The sequence below is a fragment of the Neolamprologus brichardi genome, chromosome 7, assembly GCF_056152115.1.
Source record: "Neolamprologus brichardi isolate AB-2024 chromosome 7, ASM5615211v1, whole genome shotgun sequence".
NCBI classification, from domain to species: Eukaryota; Metazoa; Chordata; class Actinopteri; order Cichliformes; family Cichlidae; genus Neolamprologus; species Neolamprologus brichardi.
Genome location: NC_142110.1, coordinates 15,070,897 through 15,090,320, shown reverse-complemented (window position 1 = coordinate 15,090,320; position 19,424 = coordinate 15,070,897). Strand labels below are relative to the sequence as shown.

Below are 19,424 nucleotides of genomic sequence, written 5' to 3'. Positions count from 1 at the left end.
CAAGGGCTAGTCTCTGATGTTATCCCACCCCCACCTCACCACTGTCTTGCTGTCCTCATAGATGTCCTGCACCACCCTCACATATTTCTCTGGTGCGGTTCCTCTATTTGCACCCTGGCATGTGCTTTATCTCCACGTTTATCATCTGGACCTAGCACTTTTCCAGTCTTCATCCTCTTTCTCCTTAATAATCCTTTATACTTCCAGATTCACTAACTCTCTTTCTCATTTTCTTCATTCATCAGATCCTCAAAGTATAAATAAATAATATAAATATAATATAATAATAACAACATAATAAAAATGAAATTGTATGATGCCATTTACGTGTCCACGAAATGCGTTTAAGAGTCATTATTGATTTTTCTGCTACCTATCTTGGAAAGTTCTGTTCCCAGTTGGACTTTTTCATTAGGCAATAAGCGTCCTGGCTCTCAGATCAAAGGCATATTTTTTCTACAACACTTTATTGAGATTTTGCAAACTCCAGCCTCAAAATAATTGTTATAATCACTTTCAGAGTCTTCGCTGCCATCATCTTGCATCTCTATCATCAACAGCAGCAGCATCCTCAGGGTTCAATAACAAAGTTACATCCACAAGGACTAATAAAAGTAATAAATCAACAATTAAACAACTGTTTTGGCATGCTATAAACACACAAATGACTTTTTTATTCAACTTTTTTTTGTTTGATTCATAACCTAGTTCTACTTTCTATATTTCTTTAAAAAAATAATGTCTTGATTTCTGGAGTTCTACAATTAAATTCAATTCAAGAGAAAGTATTAAAAATCATCACTGTAAAGTAATCGCTGACATGGGTCAAATCGATCATAATCAATCACAAGAGCATTCTTATAAGAACAGTTATTAAAGGTGTCACTTTCATAATTTCCCTCAACAGCACACAAAAAAGGAATATTATACACACACACACACCAAAAGACAAATACAAAGAAGGTACATTTTAAACATTTCACTGAAGAGAGGAGTATTAAACATGAAGAAGAAGAATGAAATGATTTACAAAAAAAAGAAAAGAAAACACACACAATCATATACAAAAGCAGAAATAACAATTGGAGGTGTCTGTAACAGCTGGAAGTGTTTCAAAAGTGAACTGAAGTACCATCAAAGCACATAAACTGTTTGCAATATAGAAGCTAAATAGTACCTCAGATTAAGCAGCTCTTTGGGTTTGTCGAATATCTTAAAGTTAGTGTCTAAACATACCTAGTGCACCTGTAAATTGTGTAAGCTATATAAGCCATGCAGTGGAGACGACAGAACATTTTTACAAAAAACCGATGCACATTCATGTTACTGGCAAAGGACAACACACAAGCAACGTCTCTACAGCAGTGCCGGGGATGACAGACTGTCAGTGTAACTCCATGTGAACTGTGCGCAGTCAGACACCCAGGTGTTTGTTCAGCCGGCTGAGTGCGTCACCGACGATGTCAAGCTCGTGTCGCAGCTCCTCCACCACACTGTTGATGCTGGGAGTGTCTTTTAGCACATCCACACTCTGGGTGTAGGGGTTGTATCGAACCGTGAAGGGACGCTTGATGGTCTTGGCAAACTCCCTGAAATGAACACAATATTAAATAATATGCTATCAGCAGTTTAGCTTAAAAAGCTTACAGCTATTCTTGCTGGCTCTACCTATATATTATAATGTATAAGTTAAATGCTGAGTGCTGTAGTCTTTACAACACTGAGTAATTAAGCTCACCTCATTTTGACTTTGGCCTCCTCAAAGCTGTCTGACACAAAGTAGACATCCTGAAACGTTGTGATGATGCATTCCTGCTTGGATGTAATTTTGGGGTCGAAAGGCATTATCCTTGCATTACCAGAGAGCGCATGCTGTCAAAGAGAGACACAGTGGAGATGTTGAAAACACAACTTGATCATTTAATAAATGTGCATCTATATTTTCTCAACAAAAAAAGATTATTTATTATGTGTCCTAAGGTGGAATATGATCAAGTTTGTAACGTAAAAAGACTATTCTGTCTGTGTTTTTAAAGCTCTTTGGGTAAAGGTGCCCACTGTACCATCCTACCATCCTGTTTGGATGTCTTTACCTTGAGCTCACTGATAGATGACAGAAGTCCAGCTCCATAAGCTCGCAGCTGCCCCTCTTGTTTGCATAGACCAAACTCCACAGTGAAGAAATAGCACTGCAAAGAAGAACACAAGCAATTAGGACGACCTTGTTGGATTTTGAAAAAGAAATATCTTCATAAATATTGTTTGATATTGTTTGTTATTGCAGTGACTCTTACAGTGGCCAGTTTTTGAACTGAATCATCGGAGGCTCCAAGTGAAGCGAGACCAATCTCCTGAGAAAACTGAGCAAAGCTGGGCTCTGCCAGCAGCGGGACGTGGCCCAGCAGCTCATGGCATGTGTCCCTTAATAATAAAATAAAACCAAATATTAAAACCAAAATTAACATTTAGATTACATATTTAGATATAGTGTTGGCTAGTACTCACGGTTCAGGGGTGTACAAGGGGTCGGAGCTGTGCCGCACATACTGGGTGCAGTGGAAAACGCGGAATGCCAAACCAGCAAGAAAGTCACGGGGGGACAGGTAACCTGCCACAGGCCTGATGGTAAATCCAGTACGTTCTAGAAAGATAGTGAAAATATATTGCATTGAGTGATTGCACCGTTAAAAGTGAACAAAATGATTTAAATCAAAGGAATATTTTAATCAAAATTGATAATTTACCTCTGAGGAAGCGTGACACATCTTCCAGCTGAGGAATGTTGTCCTCCCGACATTCACAATATTTGGACAGCAGTGGCAAGTTCTTCAAGTATTCCCGGCAGGCGTGGGTGGGGTACAGCTTGTTGAGCTCCCTGTACACAACACCCCAAGTCTTCACTTCCTCCTGTGTGAACTCAATACGAGGAATGGGATCTCCACTGGAAAAAGACAGAAAAAACTCCATAAGAATCATGATTTTTTTAAAAATACAATAGACATTTAAATAGATCAAAACTTACTGTTTGTAGGCCATGGCAAGATCTGCAAAATACTTTCGCCTTTTCCGATAGACATTGTCCTTGAAACCCTGATAAAGAGAAACGTAAAAATATAAAAATTCTTCATTTCAAGAGAGTTTGGTTTTGTTTGCTGAAGTGAGGCAGCGGGTTGATAATGTACCGGATGGTCAGCATCCAGTTCAGATCCATACATCAGGACTCGGTTAGCACACTTATCCAAGTCTGAAATCTTCTTTGGGAACCAGGGTACTTCATACATATCTGAGAACAGAAGAAAAAAGGTGTTCAAATTTAATGTTGTACCTTTAATTCAGCATCTGGAGTGTATTCACTCACTACTTTCTCACCTTCCTCGCGTAGACAGGAGTTATCTGGAGGGTCCATATCCACCACATTCACATGCTTCCGCAGCAGCTGGATGATTTCATTCAGTTGCTCGTGGTTGCTGTCACAGTCCACAAAAATTTCAAACTCAGAGTTGCGTCTTTTGGATTTCCTGGACTCAATGTGTACAAGGTTCACGTGGTTTTCCTGCGAGAATAGAACAAACGAATTCTTTATTCATTTCAAAGCTAAAAATGTGTCGCAATCAAGTCATTCTGTAAAAAGGAGCAGGGTTTGGGGGATGTACCTGGAAGAGTTTGAGTGCCTTTACAAGCCCCCCAACTTCATTCTTCAAGGAAAAGATGATTGTCGCTCTCTCTTTCTCTGATGAATTCTTCTTTTCGTTGTTTTCTTCAATTTTGGTGAAGGTTGACTTGTTTATCTGAAAATGATGAACAAAGACAGAGAGATTCAGTTGTGTATAATAGGGAGAACAAACAGTGGAGCAAATGAACTTTTGCTAGCCAATCTAAATTGGCTTTAAAATAATAATTAAGTCTACATATTGCACTTATCCACAGACTTGATGCAGAGCTTCTAATTACTTAAGACTATAAAACCATCCTAAATAACAACAATAATAATCCTATAAATATAAAGAGTTGCAGACAGTCAGTCAGTCTTTAAAACATACACTGGCAGGTATATTTGTTACTCTAAAGGGAATCATTGGCTTTTTCTTGACATCGCTGGTGTAAAAAATGAGTAATGGAAGTGCAGTGCATGCGCTCAGGCAGGGCTCAGATTAAGGCTGACCAACTTCTTTGTCCAGTTCAGCACCTCGGATAGCGCTCTCACGTTGACGCGTGCCTGCGCGCGCTGCACACGCCAGGGGAAAATTATTTTAATCCTGCCTCAGATTTTAGCAGCGAGGCTGTTAAGATGCCAACAGCACAGAATAACTAATCTGTTTTGATTGACTCCAAAGTCTTCTCCTTTACTCTACCTGTATACTACTTATTGGGGTATTTTAAAAAAAATTAACCCCCGCTCCCCCCCAAAAAACTTTAGAATTTGTCATCAAACAATAGGCACATAATGCGAAAGTCCAACGTTTAGACTGGATTAAAAGGATCACGCCCCTCGTGTGAGACAATTAAATTCAGTTAAATTATTTCCTACCACATTTCGCCCTTCGTACATGGTGCAGACCGCGCGGCAAACCAGTTTTCGGTGAGCCCTTGCCGGTAGTATCCCTGAAAGCATTAGTGCATGGAGTCTGGATCAGGACGCTGCCCGAGGTCAACGTTTTGCGTCTCGGTTTAACGAAGATGAACTTGTCTCTGTCTGAAAGAATCGCCTTACAGCAATCTCATTTGGAGAGCGGGGAAGCCTATTATTAGCTCCCCTCCACTCTGAAATCTCGCCACACGTTAGGGAAGCGCTTAATCACTACAGCGCGCACGTTTTTTAGGCCGTTAAGTGGGAGAACATCGCTTCCTCTCATCAAATACTTTACTTTTTATAGTTGTGAAATAAATACGATTTTTTTTTTATCCAGGGGTATAAACGAGAAACATAAACAGGTGTGATCACATGTGCTTGCACGGGGGTATAATTTGTCCAGCTTTTACTTTAATAGGATTTAGTAACGTGTTCCGCTGTAAAATCTGCCTTAAACGTCGTTGATTTTTTTTACTCCAGTTTAAACATGTGTGTTTTTCTTTTTATCTCCATGTCTAAAGCATTGTCCTTTATATTGTCCTGGAGTACCTGTCAGCGTTTTCTATTTTCCCCTTGCATGTGCTTGGAGACATCACCTACTGCAGGTTGATCGGTTTATCTTTTATCTCCTCTGTTGGCGAATGGTGCACAGCGTGAGCACTGAAGTGTCTTTTATCATACCAAATTCAGATGTCTCTCTTTCTTTAACCCTCTTAACTCTTTGACGTAAATTACGGTATAACAAAACGGCTTAAATTAATCTGCGCTGACGACAAAGTGAAAGCTTACTCGATAAGATGACCCGCACCGATCTCCCCACCACTGTCCAAAAAAAGTCACTTAAAAACAAAACAAAGCCAAAGTTCTTCATCTTGTTTGTTTCTATTGATTTGATCGAAGATAAAGGGGTTTCTTTAGGATAGAATAATAAAACCTTCCTTCTTCTTCTCTTCCTGGGAAGTTCTTACCTCATTGTTCAGCAGTTTTTCTTCGAAGCCGAGGTTCATAGAGTCAAAAGATCTTCCTCTACGTGGTCCTTCGATTTTGTTTGAGTACATGTTAAAGTGCTGCTGTTCTTGTTTTTTGTTTTTTTGTTTTGTTTTTTTTCCCTTTCAGGCCTTTTTATTTAGTTGGCTTTCCTCTTTGCAAAGTGGGGTGTCTACCCAGTGGAGTGGCGCTCCGTGCTATTTAACTGCACTGAGAAATAGGGAGGGGGCAATAAGCTCACCCAAAGCAGCAAATGGAAAAGGAGCAGCAGCACCGCCCACATCATTAGGGGGAAAGGGGTGTCTTTTTAATTCCCCTAAAGGCCCGATCAGTCACGAAATCAGATTTTACCAGGAGAATACCAATCACGTTTCACGCCTATGCTCTCTCTCTCTTTTAAATGTTGGAATTATTTAGCTATTACTAAATATGTTAAATGTAAACTCATATTAGATTGGTACACAGAGGTCATTCTTATTGCTCGCTGACACCCTGAGACAAAGAAAAGATTGAGGTTTAAGATTTAAGTAGTCCACCAGCCTTCCTCCCAGTGATCCAAACATGCCCCCCCTTCGAAATCCCGCACCACAAGCTCCTCTAAGTTCTTGCACATAACAGACATAATCTGCATGTTTGCCATTCTTTAACACAATGCACCTTTTTAAATGAGATCAAGACAGCAAAGCAGAGAGAGCTTCAGAGGCCTCTACAGACAGAATCAAGGTGAAGCGGCGCTGGATGCGAGAGACCTCATTACTTTAAACAGATAACACCACTGTTTACTCTTAAGCTTTAGTCACCTTACACATAGGACGGGTGAAATGTCTCTGGCTCTTAGCAAGCTCTTTTAGCTGCTCGCTGATCTAATGTGATGATACATGTGGCTAATGCACATGCTGTTTGTCTCAGGTGGTCCTGAGCTGTGTCACTCGTGACACGGACAGATGCTTTACACAACCCAAGCGGGCAGTGAAGGGAACTTCCTCCTCAGATGTTGTGTAAGATGGAGCTGGAGCTAGAAGTGTTCACCTGACAGCCTCTTAAGACTGGCACTGATGTGATGTGGCCATAAAGTTTGTAGCAAAGAACGCGTAAACATGTTTACCTTACTGTTAGCTTAAGCTCCTTATTGCTTCCATGTAGAAGGTGAACATTTCTGCTTCACTGTGCAAACACAATATGCACAGCCTGGGTAACAAAACACAGGCTGAACATAAACAAATCAGAATTTTATTAAATTACATAATGGTAAGAAGCACTGAAACAGGAACTCTGTTGTTTATTTAGGGAGATGAAATAAAAAATGTCAGTTAACCGTTTAAGTCCAGATACCCAGCTTTTTAAACCTAAGGATTTGTGATAAGTTAGAAGTTAAATTTCCCAATTTCCTAATAATAATAGTATTTATTAGCAATAGGAAGAAAAAACAAAACCTAAAAAATACACTATATATATTTGTATATGTCTGTGTTTGTCTGTTCTTTTTTACATTTTGTCAGTTTGGTGGACTGCTAGAAAAAAACTAAACTGATTCAACATGTCATAAAATATGAAGGAATCAGCAAAGATCATTTTTTAAGAATAAATCAGTCTCCATATGATGCAGTTTAGACCTCTGATAAAAGTTGTTGTAATCCAGAGGCTCTTTATTTACACCACAATATGTTGAAGGTTATTAAGAAGACTGCTGCTGTGTAAAGCAATAAAGAGTGCTCTGGCAGGTATTGTGGCCACTAGAGAAATGTTAATAGATGGAACATTTTTTTCCTCTGCAAAGTATTGTGTCTTGCCTCTTGAGCACAAGGAGAGGAAAGCAGCCTAATGAACAGTGTGTCAGTATTGTTCAGGGCTCTCTAACGAACGGTACCTTTCAAGAATCAAGTAAGACGGTGTTGCACACAGGGCACATCCAAATTCCCTCATAATATAATTTCCACAGATCTCACTTTTATGCTGCACAGGCCCTTTCTATGTCTTTGATGTCCTTGCATCTTGACAGCTCCAGGATCAGCTCCCTTAATGAGTGTCAGAGGCTATTAGAGTTCATGTTGGATCCAGTTTAGAAAGCATCGGTTTATCTGTCCCCTCCTGTCTTATGCTAGGAATATAATTTTCTTTTAAATCACGTTTAAACAAAAATCTAAACTCTTATTAACAATGACAAGTGGCTCGTGCCGTTTCTGCTTCACCACTCAGAGGGGAATTGACTCAAGATGCACTGAGATGCTTTAAGCCAACAAGGGTCAGAGAGTGCAGCATGAATAAGATGGCTCATTCTAGTTCGTTCTCCTAATGACTCACCTCTCTTATGTGAACAGTAGTCTCTTGATAATTAAGATGAAATGCTACAGTGCAACAATATAGCTAATAATAAACATCAATCTGAAACCCTGTTGGCCAGCTGAAGTATAATAGTTATATTATTGGAAATTATATTATGAAAATTGTGCAAAACCTCTTTTGTGAACACACTCATCACACAAACCTTCTAAAGTTTCAAGTTAAATTTGCAATTTTTGGTATAGTTACAGAAATACATCTACTTACACTCTTTTTTTCTTGAACTCAAATACTCTTAGACTCAAAACAGATTTCTTCCAGCTTTTGATGAGGCTTTTCATGCTCTTCTAGAGTAAGATAATGAGACTACTCAACACATTAACACATCCGATTACAGAAACATAACCTACTTTAGAAGAAACCAGCCATGGGATTCTCTAAAAGGCCTGCTAGGCTCATCGGGCAAGCACAGTTGTTTTTTAAGTTTCAAAGGAAAACGCAGCACATAAGTCACTGTACACACTCTTATTCCTGTGGTTTGTGACAGACATGACTGAGCGCGTTAAAGCTGCATGGTAGCCAGTCTGTCCCAGTTCTGTTCCCTTTAATCAGAGGGATTTATTCACAGTGTCTGAGCATCAAGCTGCAAGAGATCTCTCTGGCTAATCTCACCCATGGCTATGGCTAACACGCGCATTATGTGTATTAGAACTTACTATATCTCACAGAGTGTTTGGAAAAAGAACAACACTAACTCACTACAATAACAATGAGCATTCATGGTGCACTCTCTAAGGAGAGGTCAGGGGTCACAGTGCAGGAGGTTTTGCTCAATGATACTTCAGCAGCGCAGATGCCACCTTTTGATGCACTGAGTCCTTCCCTAGTTTAGAAATACAAGGTTTACATTTGCACTCACATGATCAGTATACACCAACAACAGCTACACATATGCAGCACAGCAAAAACTACACAGTAAAGAAGTAAAGGCTGAAAAAAACATGATCAAACATGCCTGTTTGTTTGGGATGCAATAAGAAAGATAACAAACACTTCTTGATGCATTCTCAATCATCCAGGAAAGTAAATCTCCAAAAGTTGATTCTGTTCATCTGGACGTAGCGTTTTGTGGGAGAAACATTTCGTCACTCATAACGCTACGTCCAGATGAACAGAATCAACTTTTGGAGATGAGAAACACTTATTTATCATAAAAGATCAATCAAGATCTAATAAGGAGCTTAAATACAGACAGAATGTAACTATTTTGGTGTGCAATTTTGTGCTAGTATTTATATGTTGATATAAAGATTATCTACAACTGCCTGCTATGCTGTGCTGTGTTATATATGATGTAATTATAAATACATATGTAACCATTCACACTGGACACGTACAGATTTTGTAGAGTTAGAAAAAAAGAAGGGGAATTTACCCTTATAATTAAGGCTTTATTTAATATCACAGTAATTTGATTAGTTAATTGATTTTATAGTAACTTTATTTATTAATGAATCGAGTGATTTGTATTTTTTTTGTTTTGCAATTTTGTAATTTGACAGGCTTCAGTTCAAGTAAAGTACTGATTATTCTTCCTAAATAATAAAAGTTATTAATAAAGACATTATTGGAATTCGTTTAATGTGTTTTATTGAACAAACTCAGCCACACCAAATTTCTTTTAATGGTATATCAATAGTAAGGACTTGCATTTCATAGGAAAGCTCAGATACACGAGTGGGTATAAATGAAATCATTTGAGTGAATGTTTCTTTTCATATTGTAGGAAGATGAACGTTACCAGTGGGATGGGATATCTGTGCTCCCTTCCCAGCAGCTGATTATAAGACCTGTGTTTGAATTTCCAAATATCCAAGGTCTTCTAATAGCACTTCATCAATAGAATTCCAGTCTTTCACCTAATCCTGAGCTCTGTTTCAACAACTAACTAATCAGAGCAGTGAATGGTCAGCTTGCGTACACTTCCTGTGACAGGGCTGCTTCTCTTTAATTAGCTCCATTTCTTTCAATGCAGAACAAACAGCAACATATGCCACTTGGTGACAGGCGTCAGTGTACACAAGAACCGGCTAGAGCTGCACCCATAAACACCTGCTGCATTCAAAACAGACGAGTTGGACGTGATGCAAAAAAATGATAGAGCATCACTGAACATGTTCCGCATGTTCTGTTTATTCTGGTGTCATGTCAGATCATGTAAAAAATACAATTAGTTAAAGTGATGGCAATGGCAGTATTGCATCCCTAAATGTAACAGATTCACCAATACAAGCAGCTTAAAACACAATTCAAGGAAAAATATAAAGGATTTTTTTAACACAGCATTTCTTGAAAAAACAAAAATATATTAATTAATTTTACTAATGTGATACTAATTTATTTTATGAAATCATTTGCCTTCATATAAGTCGAGTGTGATTACACTCTAATGATGACGTCCAGATCAAGGCAAACAAATATAACTCTCATAGGCTGATGTCAAACTAATATGAAACACAGATTAATTCATTATTCTTAATTTATAATTATAATTGAATTAATTTATTTGGTGATTCACAACCTTTCCACCTCTCTATAAAAGAGATTGAGCTGCTAAGTAGAGCCCAAGCTGTGTATTTTATCATTACAATATCCTTCCTTGATAACTTTATTAAAGAAGCACAAAAGGCGGTTAAGGCAAACACAAATATCGTCGTAGCCACATCAATTTTTTGCGAGCAGGAAAGGTCAGAGGCTTTGATATCCAGGGATACCGTGAGGGGAACATTTTCATTGTCAATCTGTTGACAAGAGATAGAAAGCCAGGGAACTCAGGAAATGAACTGAAGGGGGCTTTGATTGCACCCACTAGCATCACGCGTCTTTATTAACACGCCTTAACCAGGCGGATCTGAATAGGACGGGCCTTGGAATCAAAGGATGGGGACGTGACACTGCACATGCATTCTTCATCCCTTCATTATCGCTCATCCTCCCCCAGCAACAACCGCTAGAACAGTGTTGGGGCCATTCTGCACACTTGTGACAGCTCAATTATGATAACCCTGGCTTTAGAAAATGCACTTAAAGAACACTGAAAGATCAAGTCACAAAATCATAAAAATGAAACGTCTGCTGATTTTGACAAATTCCTTTTAATCTTAAATAGTCTTCTAATTTCATTGATGCGGTCCCTCAATTTAATGTTTAATGTCCGTTTCTTGGTGTAGAAGAGACTTTTATTAACTCCCCAGTCTCTCAAAGAGAACATTTCCATGTCAGTGTTTTATAAAAGCCCTTTCACAGGATGTGACCTTAAGGTTAATCCAAAATTCAGTGTGAGGGAAAATGTTATGTCATTTAAAAGACATTTGTGGGCAAAAAACAAAGAAATCACTGACATCCAACATCAGTCTCAGACAGATCTGACATGCCTCAGTGCCAGTGATGTGTATAATACGCCATCCACGCAGCGAACAGCCTGCTGTGTTGTGTTCACGTAGTCGGATCATATCAACTCTACATGAAGAATGGCAGACTGACAATAAGGTTTGGCAGGGCAGCAGGAAACATCTGGGCTTCACCCTGATCTCAGTGACATGACACGCCTGGAAGCGAGGCTCCGAGACAGAGTAGCGAGCACAGTGCAAGTCACTGGCTACAAGCAATCTTGACAGGCCAAGCGCGATTACACTCTAGCCATTTACAGCACAAACAGGTCATGACGTCTAGATCAAGACACTGGTTACCTCAACCTACGTGGATCATGGGTGTAGCTGACGCTCAAACACGTGTTTTGTTCTGTTTTTTCTCCCCCACACAGGGCGATCTGTCTCACGTACACTCGGGATTTCCATTAGAAAGAGCGTTCACATCAATCCAAGCTTTAATTAAAAAGCTGCTATATTCACAGAGCCTTCCTGAGCTTTGCTGGAAATGCGCAGGTTCTCCTGCTCTTCTCAATGAGTGGGTGAAATGGGGTATTTGGAAACCAAATGAGTTCATTGTTGCCAGGCTCAAGCCTTTCATCTAATTTTATTGTCCTTACAAGAGTGACTGTCACCCTCTGGTAAACACTTGATGTTGTCATCAGCATTAGCATCATTACTCATATGCTTAAAAAGGTGAGCCCATATACTTATCTCAGTTTTATCTTAAATAAATATTTATATTTTATTTATTTAATTAGATAAAAATCTAGAATTAATCAAATATACATACTTTTAGAGTATTTAAGAGTGCATTTTGAAGTATTTTAGAAGTAAGCATACAGCTTTGTTAATGTTTGGTTAGAAATTTCTTGTCTCAGCCTGTGAGAAGATATTTTCTCCTGTGTGTGTGCCTGACAGACACAAGGAAAGAAAAAAGAAACAGTCAGAAGCATTTAAATAACCAAAGTGAGTTCATTTACTTATAACCAAATATATAACTACTACCTTATATAAAAAAACACTTAAAATTGTGGTTTGACATTATTAAATTTTAGTGCCAGTTGGCTGTCTTAAAAGCTCTAAATTGTGTTGACTGAAGTTGAATGTTAAGAAAAATACTTTATTCCTAAAGAATCTGGAATCAGAACGTAGTATTAATAATGACTTATCCCTCCTTGCAGATTATTCAGCTGTTTTTTGCAATTTCTACATGAAAAAAAAACTTTAAAAAAAGGCTTAAAGACAAATTACTTTTAATTAAACACTATGTAATTAAATACAAAAATAGTATTCTAAAAAAAGTCTTAAAAAACCCTTTCATTTTCCAGACTTAACTTAAAAGTAGCTTACAATATTCAAATACATGACAGTTTGCCATTCGTGATGTTGTCCTTCCAGTGGAAATGCAAATAGCTCGTTTTGAAGCAGGATCTTTGGAGAGGAAATACTGGCTGCTATAAAAAGCAGAGGTGAGAGTCTGAATGAGTGCTGAACACTGATCTGCAGGGTGCTTCAGACGGGACACTGTGTCCTTATCACATCTGCCAACTGGGGATCAGCCTCTGACAACACGGTCTGCAGGTGCTGAAACTGCACAAGAGGAGGAAGGGCAGGGTGGAAACATAATGTTTATTTTCCACAGGAGCTGTGGGAGTATGGCAGCAGTCCATCACACATCCTGATCTGACACGAGCTCTAAAATAAGTCTTTTGCTGTATTAATAGCATTACAGGTCAACAATTTCTGCCTACAGTTTACATGTATCGCAACATCTGGACAAGTATTATGTGATATTTTTTAAATAGTATAGTAGTATTCTATCTTGAAAACCCCCCAAAGGTATTAAAGTATTAGAAATTCTGAGCATTTGCTTTTTATACCCAGTGAAGAATGTCATTGTTCATTTTGCTATGAATAAATCTTTCTTCTCAGTAAATCTTTTCAAAATAATATAAATTTGAATTTTAATCGGAAGGTTTTAGGATTTCATGATGAACTGTGACTCACTGTAACATACCTACAAGGACTCCAGGTCTTAAAAATCTGACTGTAACTCTGTAACATGAGTTTGTCCTTCTCAAGTAAAAGAAATAAGTCTGTGTTAAAATATTTAACAAATTGTCCTGTTATTTCTGACAAAACAACAAACAGTTTGTTGTGTTTGTGCAAATGAAACCTGAGTTAACTTAAAACGGCCTAAACCCCTTTGAACGGTATCTGTTCACATGTACGTGTCTCATTGTAAATGAACCATTTAGAAGGAGCACTCACTGAATTCTTAAACTTGGGAAGTAAAGTGGCAGCAGCTGCGAGGCAGGTTTTCTCTGTGAGGTAAACTTTCTTCACCAAATCTGCAACTGTGTCCTAAAATGGGGGGAAAAATCCATATCCAAACCTTGGTTTTTACTGGCTGCTGATTAAAAGGATCTGGCCCACAAAAGTGAGCAAAATAAATTCCTTAAATATTACCTTTTGAATGTGAATGAAGAGGTCAGCCAAAAACTCTGCTGTGATCTCTGCAACGGTCTCGAGGTGCTCATCTTTTTCATCTTCTTTGGTTGCACTCCCGTCTTTGCACTCATTTTGGTACTGGCATACCCGCAAGATGCTCCCAATGAGAGGCAAACCTAGAGGTATTCAACCAAAAACGCAGCAAATTAAAAAAACAAAATAATGTTTCTATTCATTCATCACCCAAAAAACTGAAACTGCACAGATGGGTCATCCTTTTCAAAGAGACTAAAGCCCAAACACTTCCTCACAGTTTAGTCTTTGTTTACTGTTTGCAGTCCTGTTCACAGCTTAATGAGCTCAGCTGAATGTTTGTGAACACTGGTGACCTCTGGTGGTGTTTTAGGCCTCAATATGACAACAGCTTAACAGACAGACAAGTGTCTAATTTTAGGATGGCACTGAAAAATCATACCGTGATATACAGCAACATTAGTTTAAACTAATTATTCAAACAATGGGGTGACCACAAAATCTGCTTTCTTCACTTCCTGTATGGCTATCAAGAGGACTTATTATTATCTGCAACATTCTCTGTGCAGCTAAACATCAGTGTAGCTTTATGAAAACTTACTTGTGTCACTTTTGCTGCACCACTCATCGTGACATTTATAAAGAGCCTGCAGCACAGCAAGTGCTTGGACCAGAATGCTTTTCTGTTCATGCAGTACAACTGGAAGATCATTTGGCTGGCAGAGGTCCTCACACACGACGTCACAGACAAACTCCCACACAGATTTCCCCGGTCCATCAGAAGCAGCTAGAAGAAATACACAAAGTCTAATTTTAAAAGACAACCGCTTCTCTATTGTTATCTGATAAAGGTTTAAGTACAACATTTCAATAAAGACCTTTCAGTACTGAAATGCCTCACCAAAAACCTGAATCCCCTCATCTATAGTGGTAAGTAACTGGAGGATATGAAGGTAAACCTCTAGGCCCTTCGGACTCTCTGATCTGTGAAAACAATTTAATACTGTGGATTCTTGACAATCAACCTCACCTTTAATTTCACAAGTACACTGTATTTAGTTTAACTCTGCAGTAAGAGCCTGGTTAAATGATATATGTAATCAAAAATAGTAATACAAATACTTCATAAAACAGATTCAGATTCCCACCTGAGCTGCTTGGCTGCCTCAAGAAGACATGAAGTCATCTCCAGATGGCTTTCACCATCATCCCCCTGCTCCTCATCAGGCCGAGCTGTGATCCAACTCCTCATTAACTCTTCATCAAGGTCAAACAATTTGTCAACTAGTTCTCCCACCTTCTCAAGCAGATCCGCTGTAAACACATTCAGTATATACTTATAATGGTAAGTTTACAACACACTCGTGTCAACAATAATTATAAGCGTCACAGGGACTTGCAGTGTCAAACAATACAAGTAACCAGGTTATTACTGGAGAAATGGACTAAAACTGGAATTAAACAGAATAAAAATAAATACTATTGGTGGAGCTGCACATGATGAAACAGAGATTGGAGCGCACAGATGTGTGCTGTCGTATTCGCTGAAGCCACAGTGAACAGACATCTTTCTGAGAAAGACAGGTCAGCAGCAATCTGCAAACATCATGAGGAAATATGAATATTTCTCATTCCGTTTCTCTATTTCACACATCTACGTAAAATGCAAATCTCACCTGCTTGTTTCCAGCAGTGTTGGAGGATCAGTATCTCCCAGAAGCAGCAGCAGCACAGACCTGTGGACACAAAGAGTAGATTGAAACCCATTTATGTACAACAGGGGTGGGGAGCTCTGGGCCTCAAGGGCCAGTGTCCTGCAGGTTTTGGATATCACCCATGGTCAACAAACCGGAATCAAATGATTAGGTCATTACCAGACATCTGGAGAACTTGTTGAGGAGATAATTTAAACATTTGAATCCGCTGTGTTGGATAAAAGACACACCTAAAACTTGAAGGACACTGGCCCTTGAGGCCTGGAGTTCCCCACCCCTGATGCACAACATCTATCAAAGAACTTTTTTTTTTTTTTTACCCACCCCAAGTCCTCATTTTGGCTCAAAGTCATACAAGTTTCAGGAAAACACGAAATGTTCCCAAGGATTCCCACACTAATTTCCTAGAGGAAAAAACAGAAAGCATTGTATCAGAAATGTATTAGAAAATAAATAAATTGTTCTGGATTTATTCTGGTAGAGAAAGTATGCGTAAAAAAAGGATTTCACTCACTGTAAGTCGTGGACAACGTGATTTGGCAATCACTCCTAGAAGAATATCTGCAGCTTTAAATTCCTGCAGAAAACCAGCCACATCCTACAAACAGGTGGTAAATAAATATTCAGTTAGTAAATATATAAACATTTAATTAATCACTTTTAACTGCAGACCATGTGAAAGCCAGGCAGGTAAAAACCAGCTTTATTTGCACTGCTTTGTAATTAAATTATTTAAATGCAAAAAAGATAGCTATTATACACTTGGTTGTAATAACTCATACCAAACAAGGTGTGATAAAAACCAACTTGAGTTTGTTGACAAAACTACTTGCAGTAAAAAATAGGCAACGGGTGAAGTGTCTTGCCCAAGGACACAACGACCGAAACTGTCGGAGCCATGGCTTGAACCGGCGATCTTCCGATTACAAGACGAACTGCCAACTCTTGAGCCATGATCGCCATTAAACAGGACACTAGCTGTATGCATCATGTGTGACAGAGCAATATTTTAAGCTTTAACATCATTTGGTATTTGGAAAGTTTACCTGCAGAAATGCAAATTCTATTGTTATTTTTCAATTTTTCTTTAACGAGTGATTGATTTTTCTGTTCTACTGGGCAGTATATTTACCTCGATGCCACTTGTTCAAATGAAACTATTCTCCTTTAACCAGGAAAACAAACAGCGTGTGGTCTTTGGAACACAGATGGGAAACTCTACCTTATCCATTGCCATATCCCACACTCTGCACAAGTCTTCCTCCTCATCATCAGATAGCTGCATTGGACCTTCACAGCTCTCTTCTGAATGCTCTGTGACCATCTGTAAGACAATTTTACAGGCATTAGCAAATGCTGCTGTAACACTGCACACTTTCACCTACAAAACCAACAAACTGATGCATGACTTAAGTGCTGAATGAAACGTGCAATATTTATCACTTCAGTTTACATCAGCAGCCTGCCTACATGGATGAGACGAGTCAGGGTGCTAAAAAGCCAGTGCTTGCTGTAAACAGTGTCTCCAATGGCATCCACATCTTCGTCCTCCGCTCCATCTGCTGCGTCTGGGGGTGGTGATGGGTTACGGTCCATGATAGGAGACTGCGTTTCAGCTGGAGGGGATGAGCTCTCTTTCTCCACTTGCCCAGCACCGTCAGCGCCACCATCTGAGGAAATAAACCAAGGAACGCATTACAGGAATGATGAAGGAGATTATCAGCCAATATTTTGGTGTTTCTGAGTTCTACAAACTTCTCCGTAGCACTTGATGTAAAGGGTCAGTGATTATTCAGATCTCTTCAGATTGAAAAATTTAACATCAGTAAATGGCAGCAAAATCTAAGTCATTTTACCCCTTAGTTCTGTTAATACCCTAACAAAAGCACTTGATCCTCTATCTGCGTATGTACAACTGTAGTTAAAAAGCTTGGTGTTTTAATAGCTACTTCCTTGCATTTACCAACTACAAAAAACTTACAAATTATCCATGCTTGTATTACCTCTTATATAAAATACTATAATTCCCTGTACACACCTTAATCCAATTCCAGTCATTCTTGATTGTCAATAGGACTGTGTGACACAAACAAAATGTTAAAAACCCTGATACAAATCATTTCTTATCCCGATAGCAATGCATATAACAATATAGTGCATTTTCCGTAAAAATGAGGGAATAGTTTATATTATCACCACATCGAAACTACTATTTATATTTTTACATTTAAATTAAATAATTAAAAATGAATTAAATATGGGCCTTACATGGCATTATCCCGTTGTGACACACATTAGCTGGCCCCAGTCACGCAAGAGCTTCCTCAGCTATCATTACTGCTCCTGTATGATTGTTAGAAAACTAGTTTGTCTGCAAATATTGACTACAGAGTGTCCAGTCTCGAATCAAGTGTGCCATTAAGCTCATACAGAGATGCGTTGTTCGGCTTGTCGTTGCAGTGCAGCATGCTACATTGCAGATTTCCTCCAAAACTTCGGCCCAACACTCATAATGTGAACGCAACAACTCAACTTGTTTGAAGTGTTTTCGGCTGGGCGTCGTGCTCCTTAAGTCTAGTGTTTTGAACAATGCATGAAACAATATATTTATAGATGTAAGTTGTAATAGCCGCATCTCTCAGGTCTGTTTCAGGCCATTGCTGGATTTTGAGTCAGTTATCTTTTTTTGTTGTTGTTGTTTGGGTGATTGATAGGTCAAGTGTTAAGTGGCTTAACAAAAAAACAAACCAGGTACAAAGACTGGACTAAACCCTTTCTCCTTGGAAGCAAAATATGGCCAGGATGGCTCAAGAATTTGGTAACCAATACATTTTAATAATTTTTGAGAGCCCTTTAAGGATCAGCTGCGTGATATATTAGAGATCGATTATCTCCATATATGTCCTCATATTCAGCTCCCAAACCACACCTAAAAACCCAAAGTGGCTGGGATTTCTCTGTTATAGCCTGCAAACTCTAGAACAGTCAAGCCTCATAGATTTTTCCCCCCAAGTCCACAGTCAAGGTTTTTCTTATTTACTCTTTAGGTTTGTTAGGTTTTTATTCCACTTGTTTACTTTACATTTCCTTTTCGTTATAATCGTGCTTTTGTTCACGTTTGCCTTATCTTTTACAGTAGACGTTTGCAATGAATCGCATTATAACCTGAACTTGTTTTTATGAGTTGTTTTAAAGTGTGCCTCATACGCGACAGCCACTGCACTTGACATGCTCGGAGCATTAGAATGACTGCATACCTTAATTTTACAGGTATTTATCCGGACAAGGAAAAGGCAGCCATCCCTCCTGGCACTACGTAACGTTAAATGTACCGTGTCAGGGTTTGAATACAGTTTATAGTTCACCACACAAAGCTTAAACAGATTACAGTAAATCTCGTTGTATCATTTCAGTGTCATGCTAAATATTGAAACGCTAGATATCAACAAACAACAAAGGCAAAGGTGGTGCTTATAAATACTAAATGTTGTCCATTTCACGTTCATTGGTTAAGCTAACAGCTATAATTAGTTATTAATGGTGGATTTCTATCTAACTTTCGCGGGCAGACGCACACTTTTTAACTCACCCATACTGACCGCTCTTGACTACCGTTATTAGCAGGTAATTAAAGGCAATATCATCGGATGCTTTTAACTTTTCCACCACAGCAAGCCGCTCGGTTGTTTCAAACAGCCTCCATTTAGTACTAGTGGGTATCTGCGCATGCGTGAAACCAGGACCGAGCTTCCTGCCACCCGCAAATAAATAACGCCATCTGCAGTGCGCAGACGGAACTACGTGTCCACATGTGAGAGAAGCGAAGCTGGTAGTGGATTGAATCTGCAAGATAGTGTCATATTTTAATAATTCTAAGTTGATTCTGAAAACTGTTGCACTTACAGCAAAAAACAAACAAACAAAAAAACGCACAGAGAGGCTTGTAGCATGTCTCTT

General features: G+C 38.8%; 2 protein-coding genes across 3 annotated transcripts; both read right to left on the bottom strand.

Annotated features, from left to right (window-relative positions):
* Positions 1–456: 456 nt before the first annotated feature.
* Positions 457–5,769, bottom strand: tph1a (tryptophan hydroxylase 1 (tryptophan 5-monooxygenase) a). Of its 2 annotated transcripts, none has more exons than XM_006789196.3 (11): positions 5,539–5,769; positions 3,654–3,788; positions 3,370–3,553; positions 3,183–3,283; positions 3,023–3,090; positions 2,745–2,941; positions 2,506–2,641; positions 2,295–2,421; positions 2,094–2,189; positions 1,739–1,872; positions 457–1,589 (listed from the first exon to the last, which is right to left on the bottom strand). In XM_006789196.3, exons 1-11 carry the CDS (start codon positions 5,626–5,628, stop codon positions 1,415–1,417), a joined length of 1,443 nt encoding a protein of 480 aa, XP_006789259.1. In that variant the 5' UTR covers positions 5,629–5,769; the 3' UTR covers positions 457–1,414. The 2 variants fall into 2 exon arrangements, with proteins under 2 accessions (XP_006789259.1, XP_006789260.1); XM_006789197.3 differs by lacking the exon at positions 5,539–5,769 and adding an exon at positions 4,529–4,587.
* A 3,701-nt stretch (positions 5,770–9,470) lies between these two features.
* saal1 (serum amyloid A-like 1) lies at positions 9,471–19,184 on the bottom strand. Its single transcript, XM_087843177.1, has 13 exons — positions 19,057–19,184; positions 16,938–17,137; positions 16,690–16,791; positions 15,982–16,065; positions 15,792–15,871; positions 15,429–15,488; positions 15,233–15,348; positions 14,901–15,066; positions 14,654–14,736; positions 14,354–14,539; positions 13,738–13,895; positions 13,540–13,632; positions 9,471–12,858 (listed from the first exon to the last, which is right to left on the bottom strand). Exons 1-13 carry the CDS (start codon positions 19,058–19,060, stop codon positions 12,781–12,783), a joined length of 1,410 nt encoding a protein of 469 aa, XP_087699303.1. The 5' UTR covers positions 19,061–19,184; the 3' UTR covers positions 9,471–12,780.
* Positions 19,185–19,424: the final 240 nt, after the last annotated feature.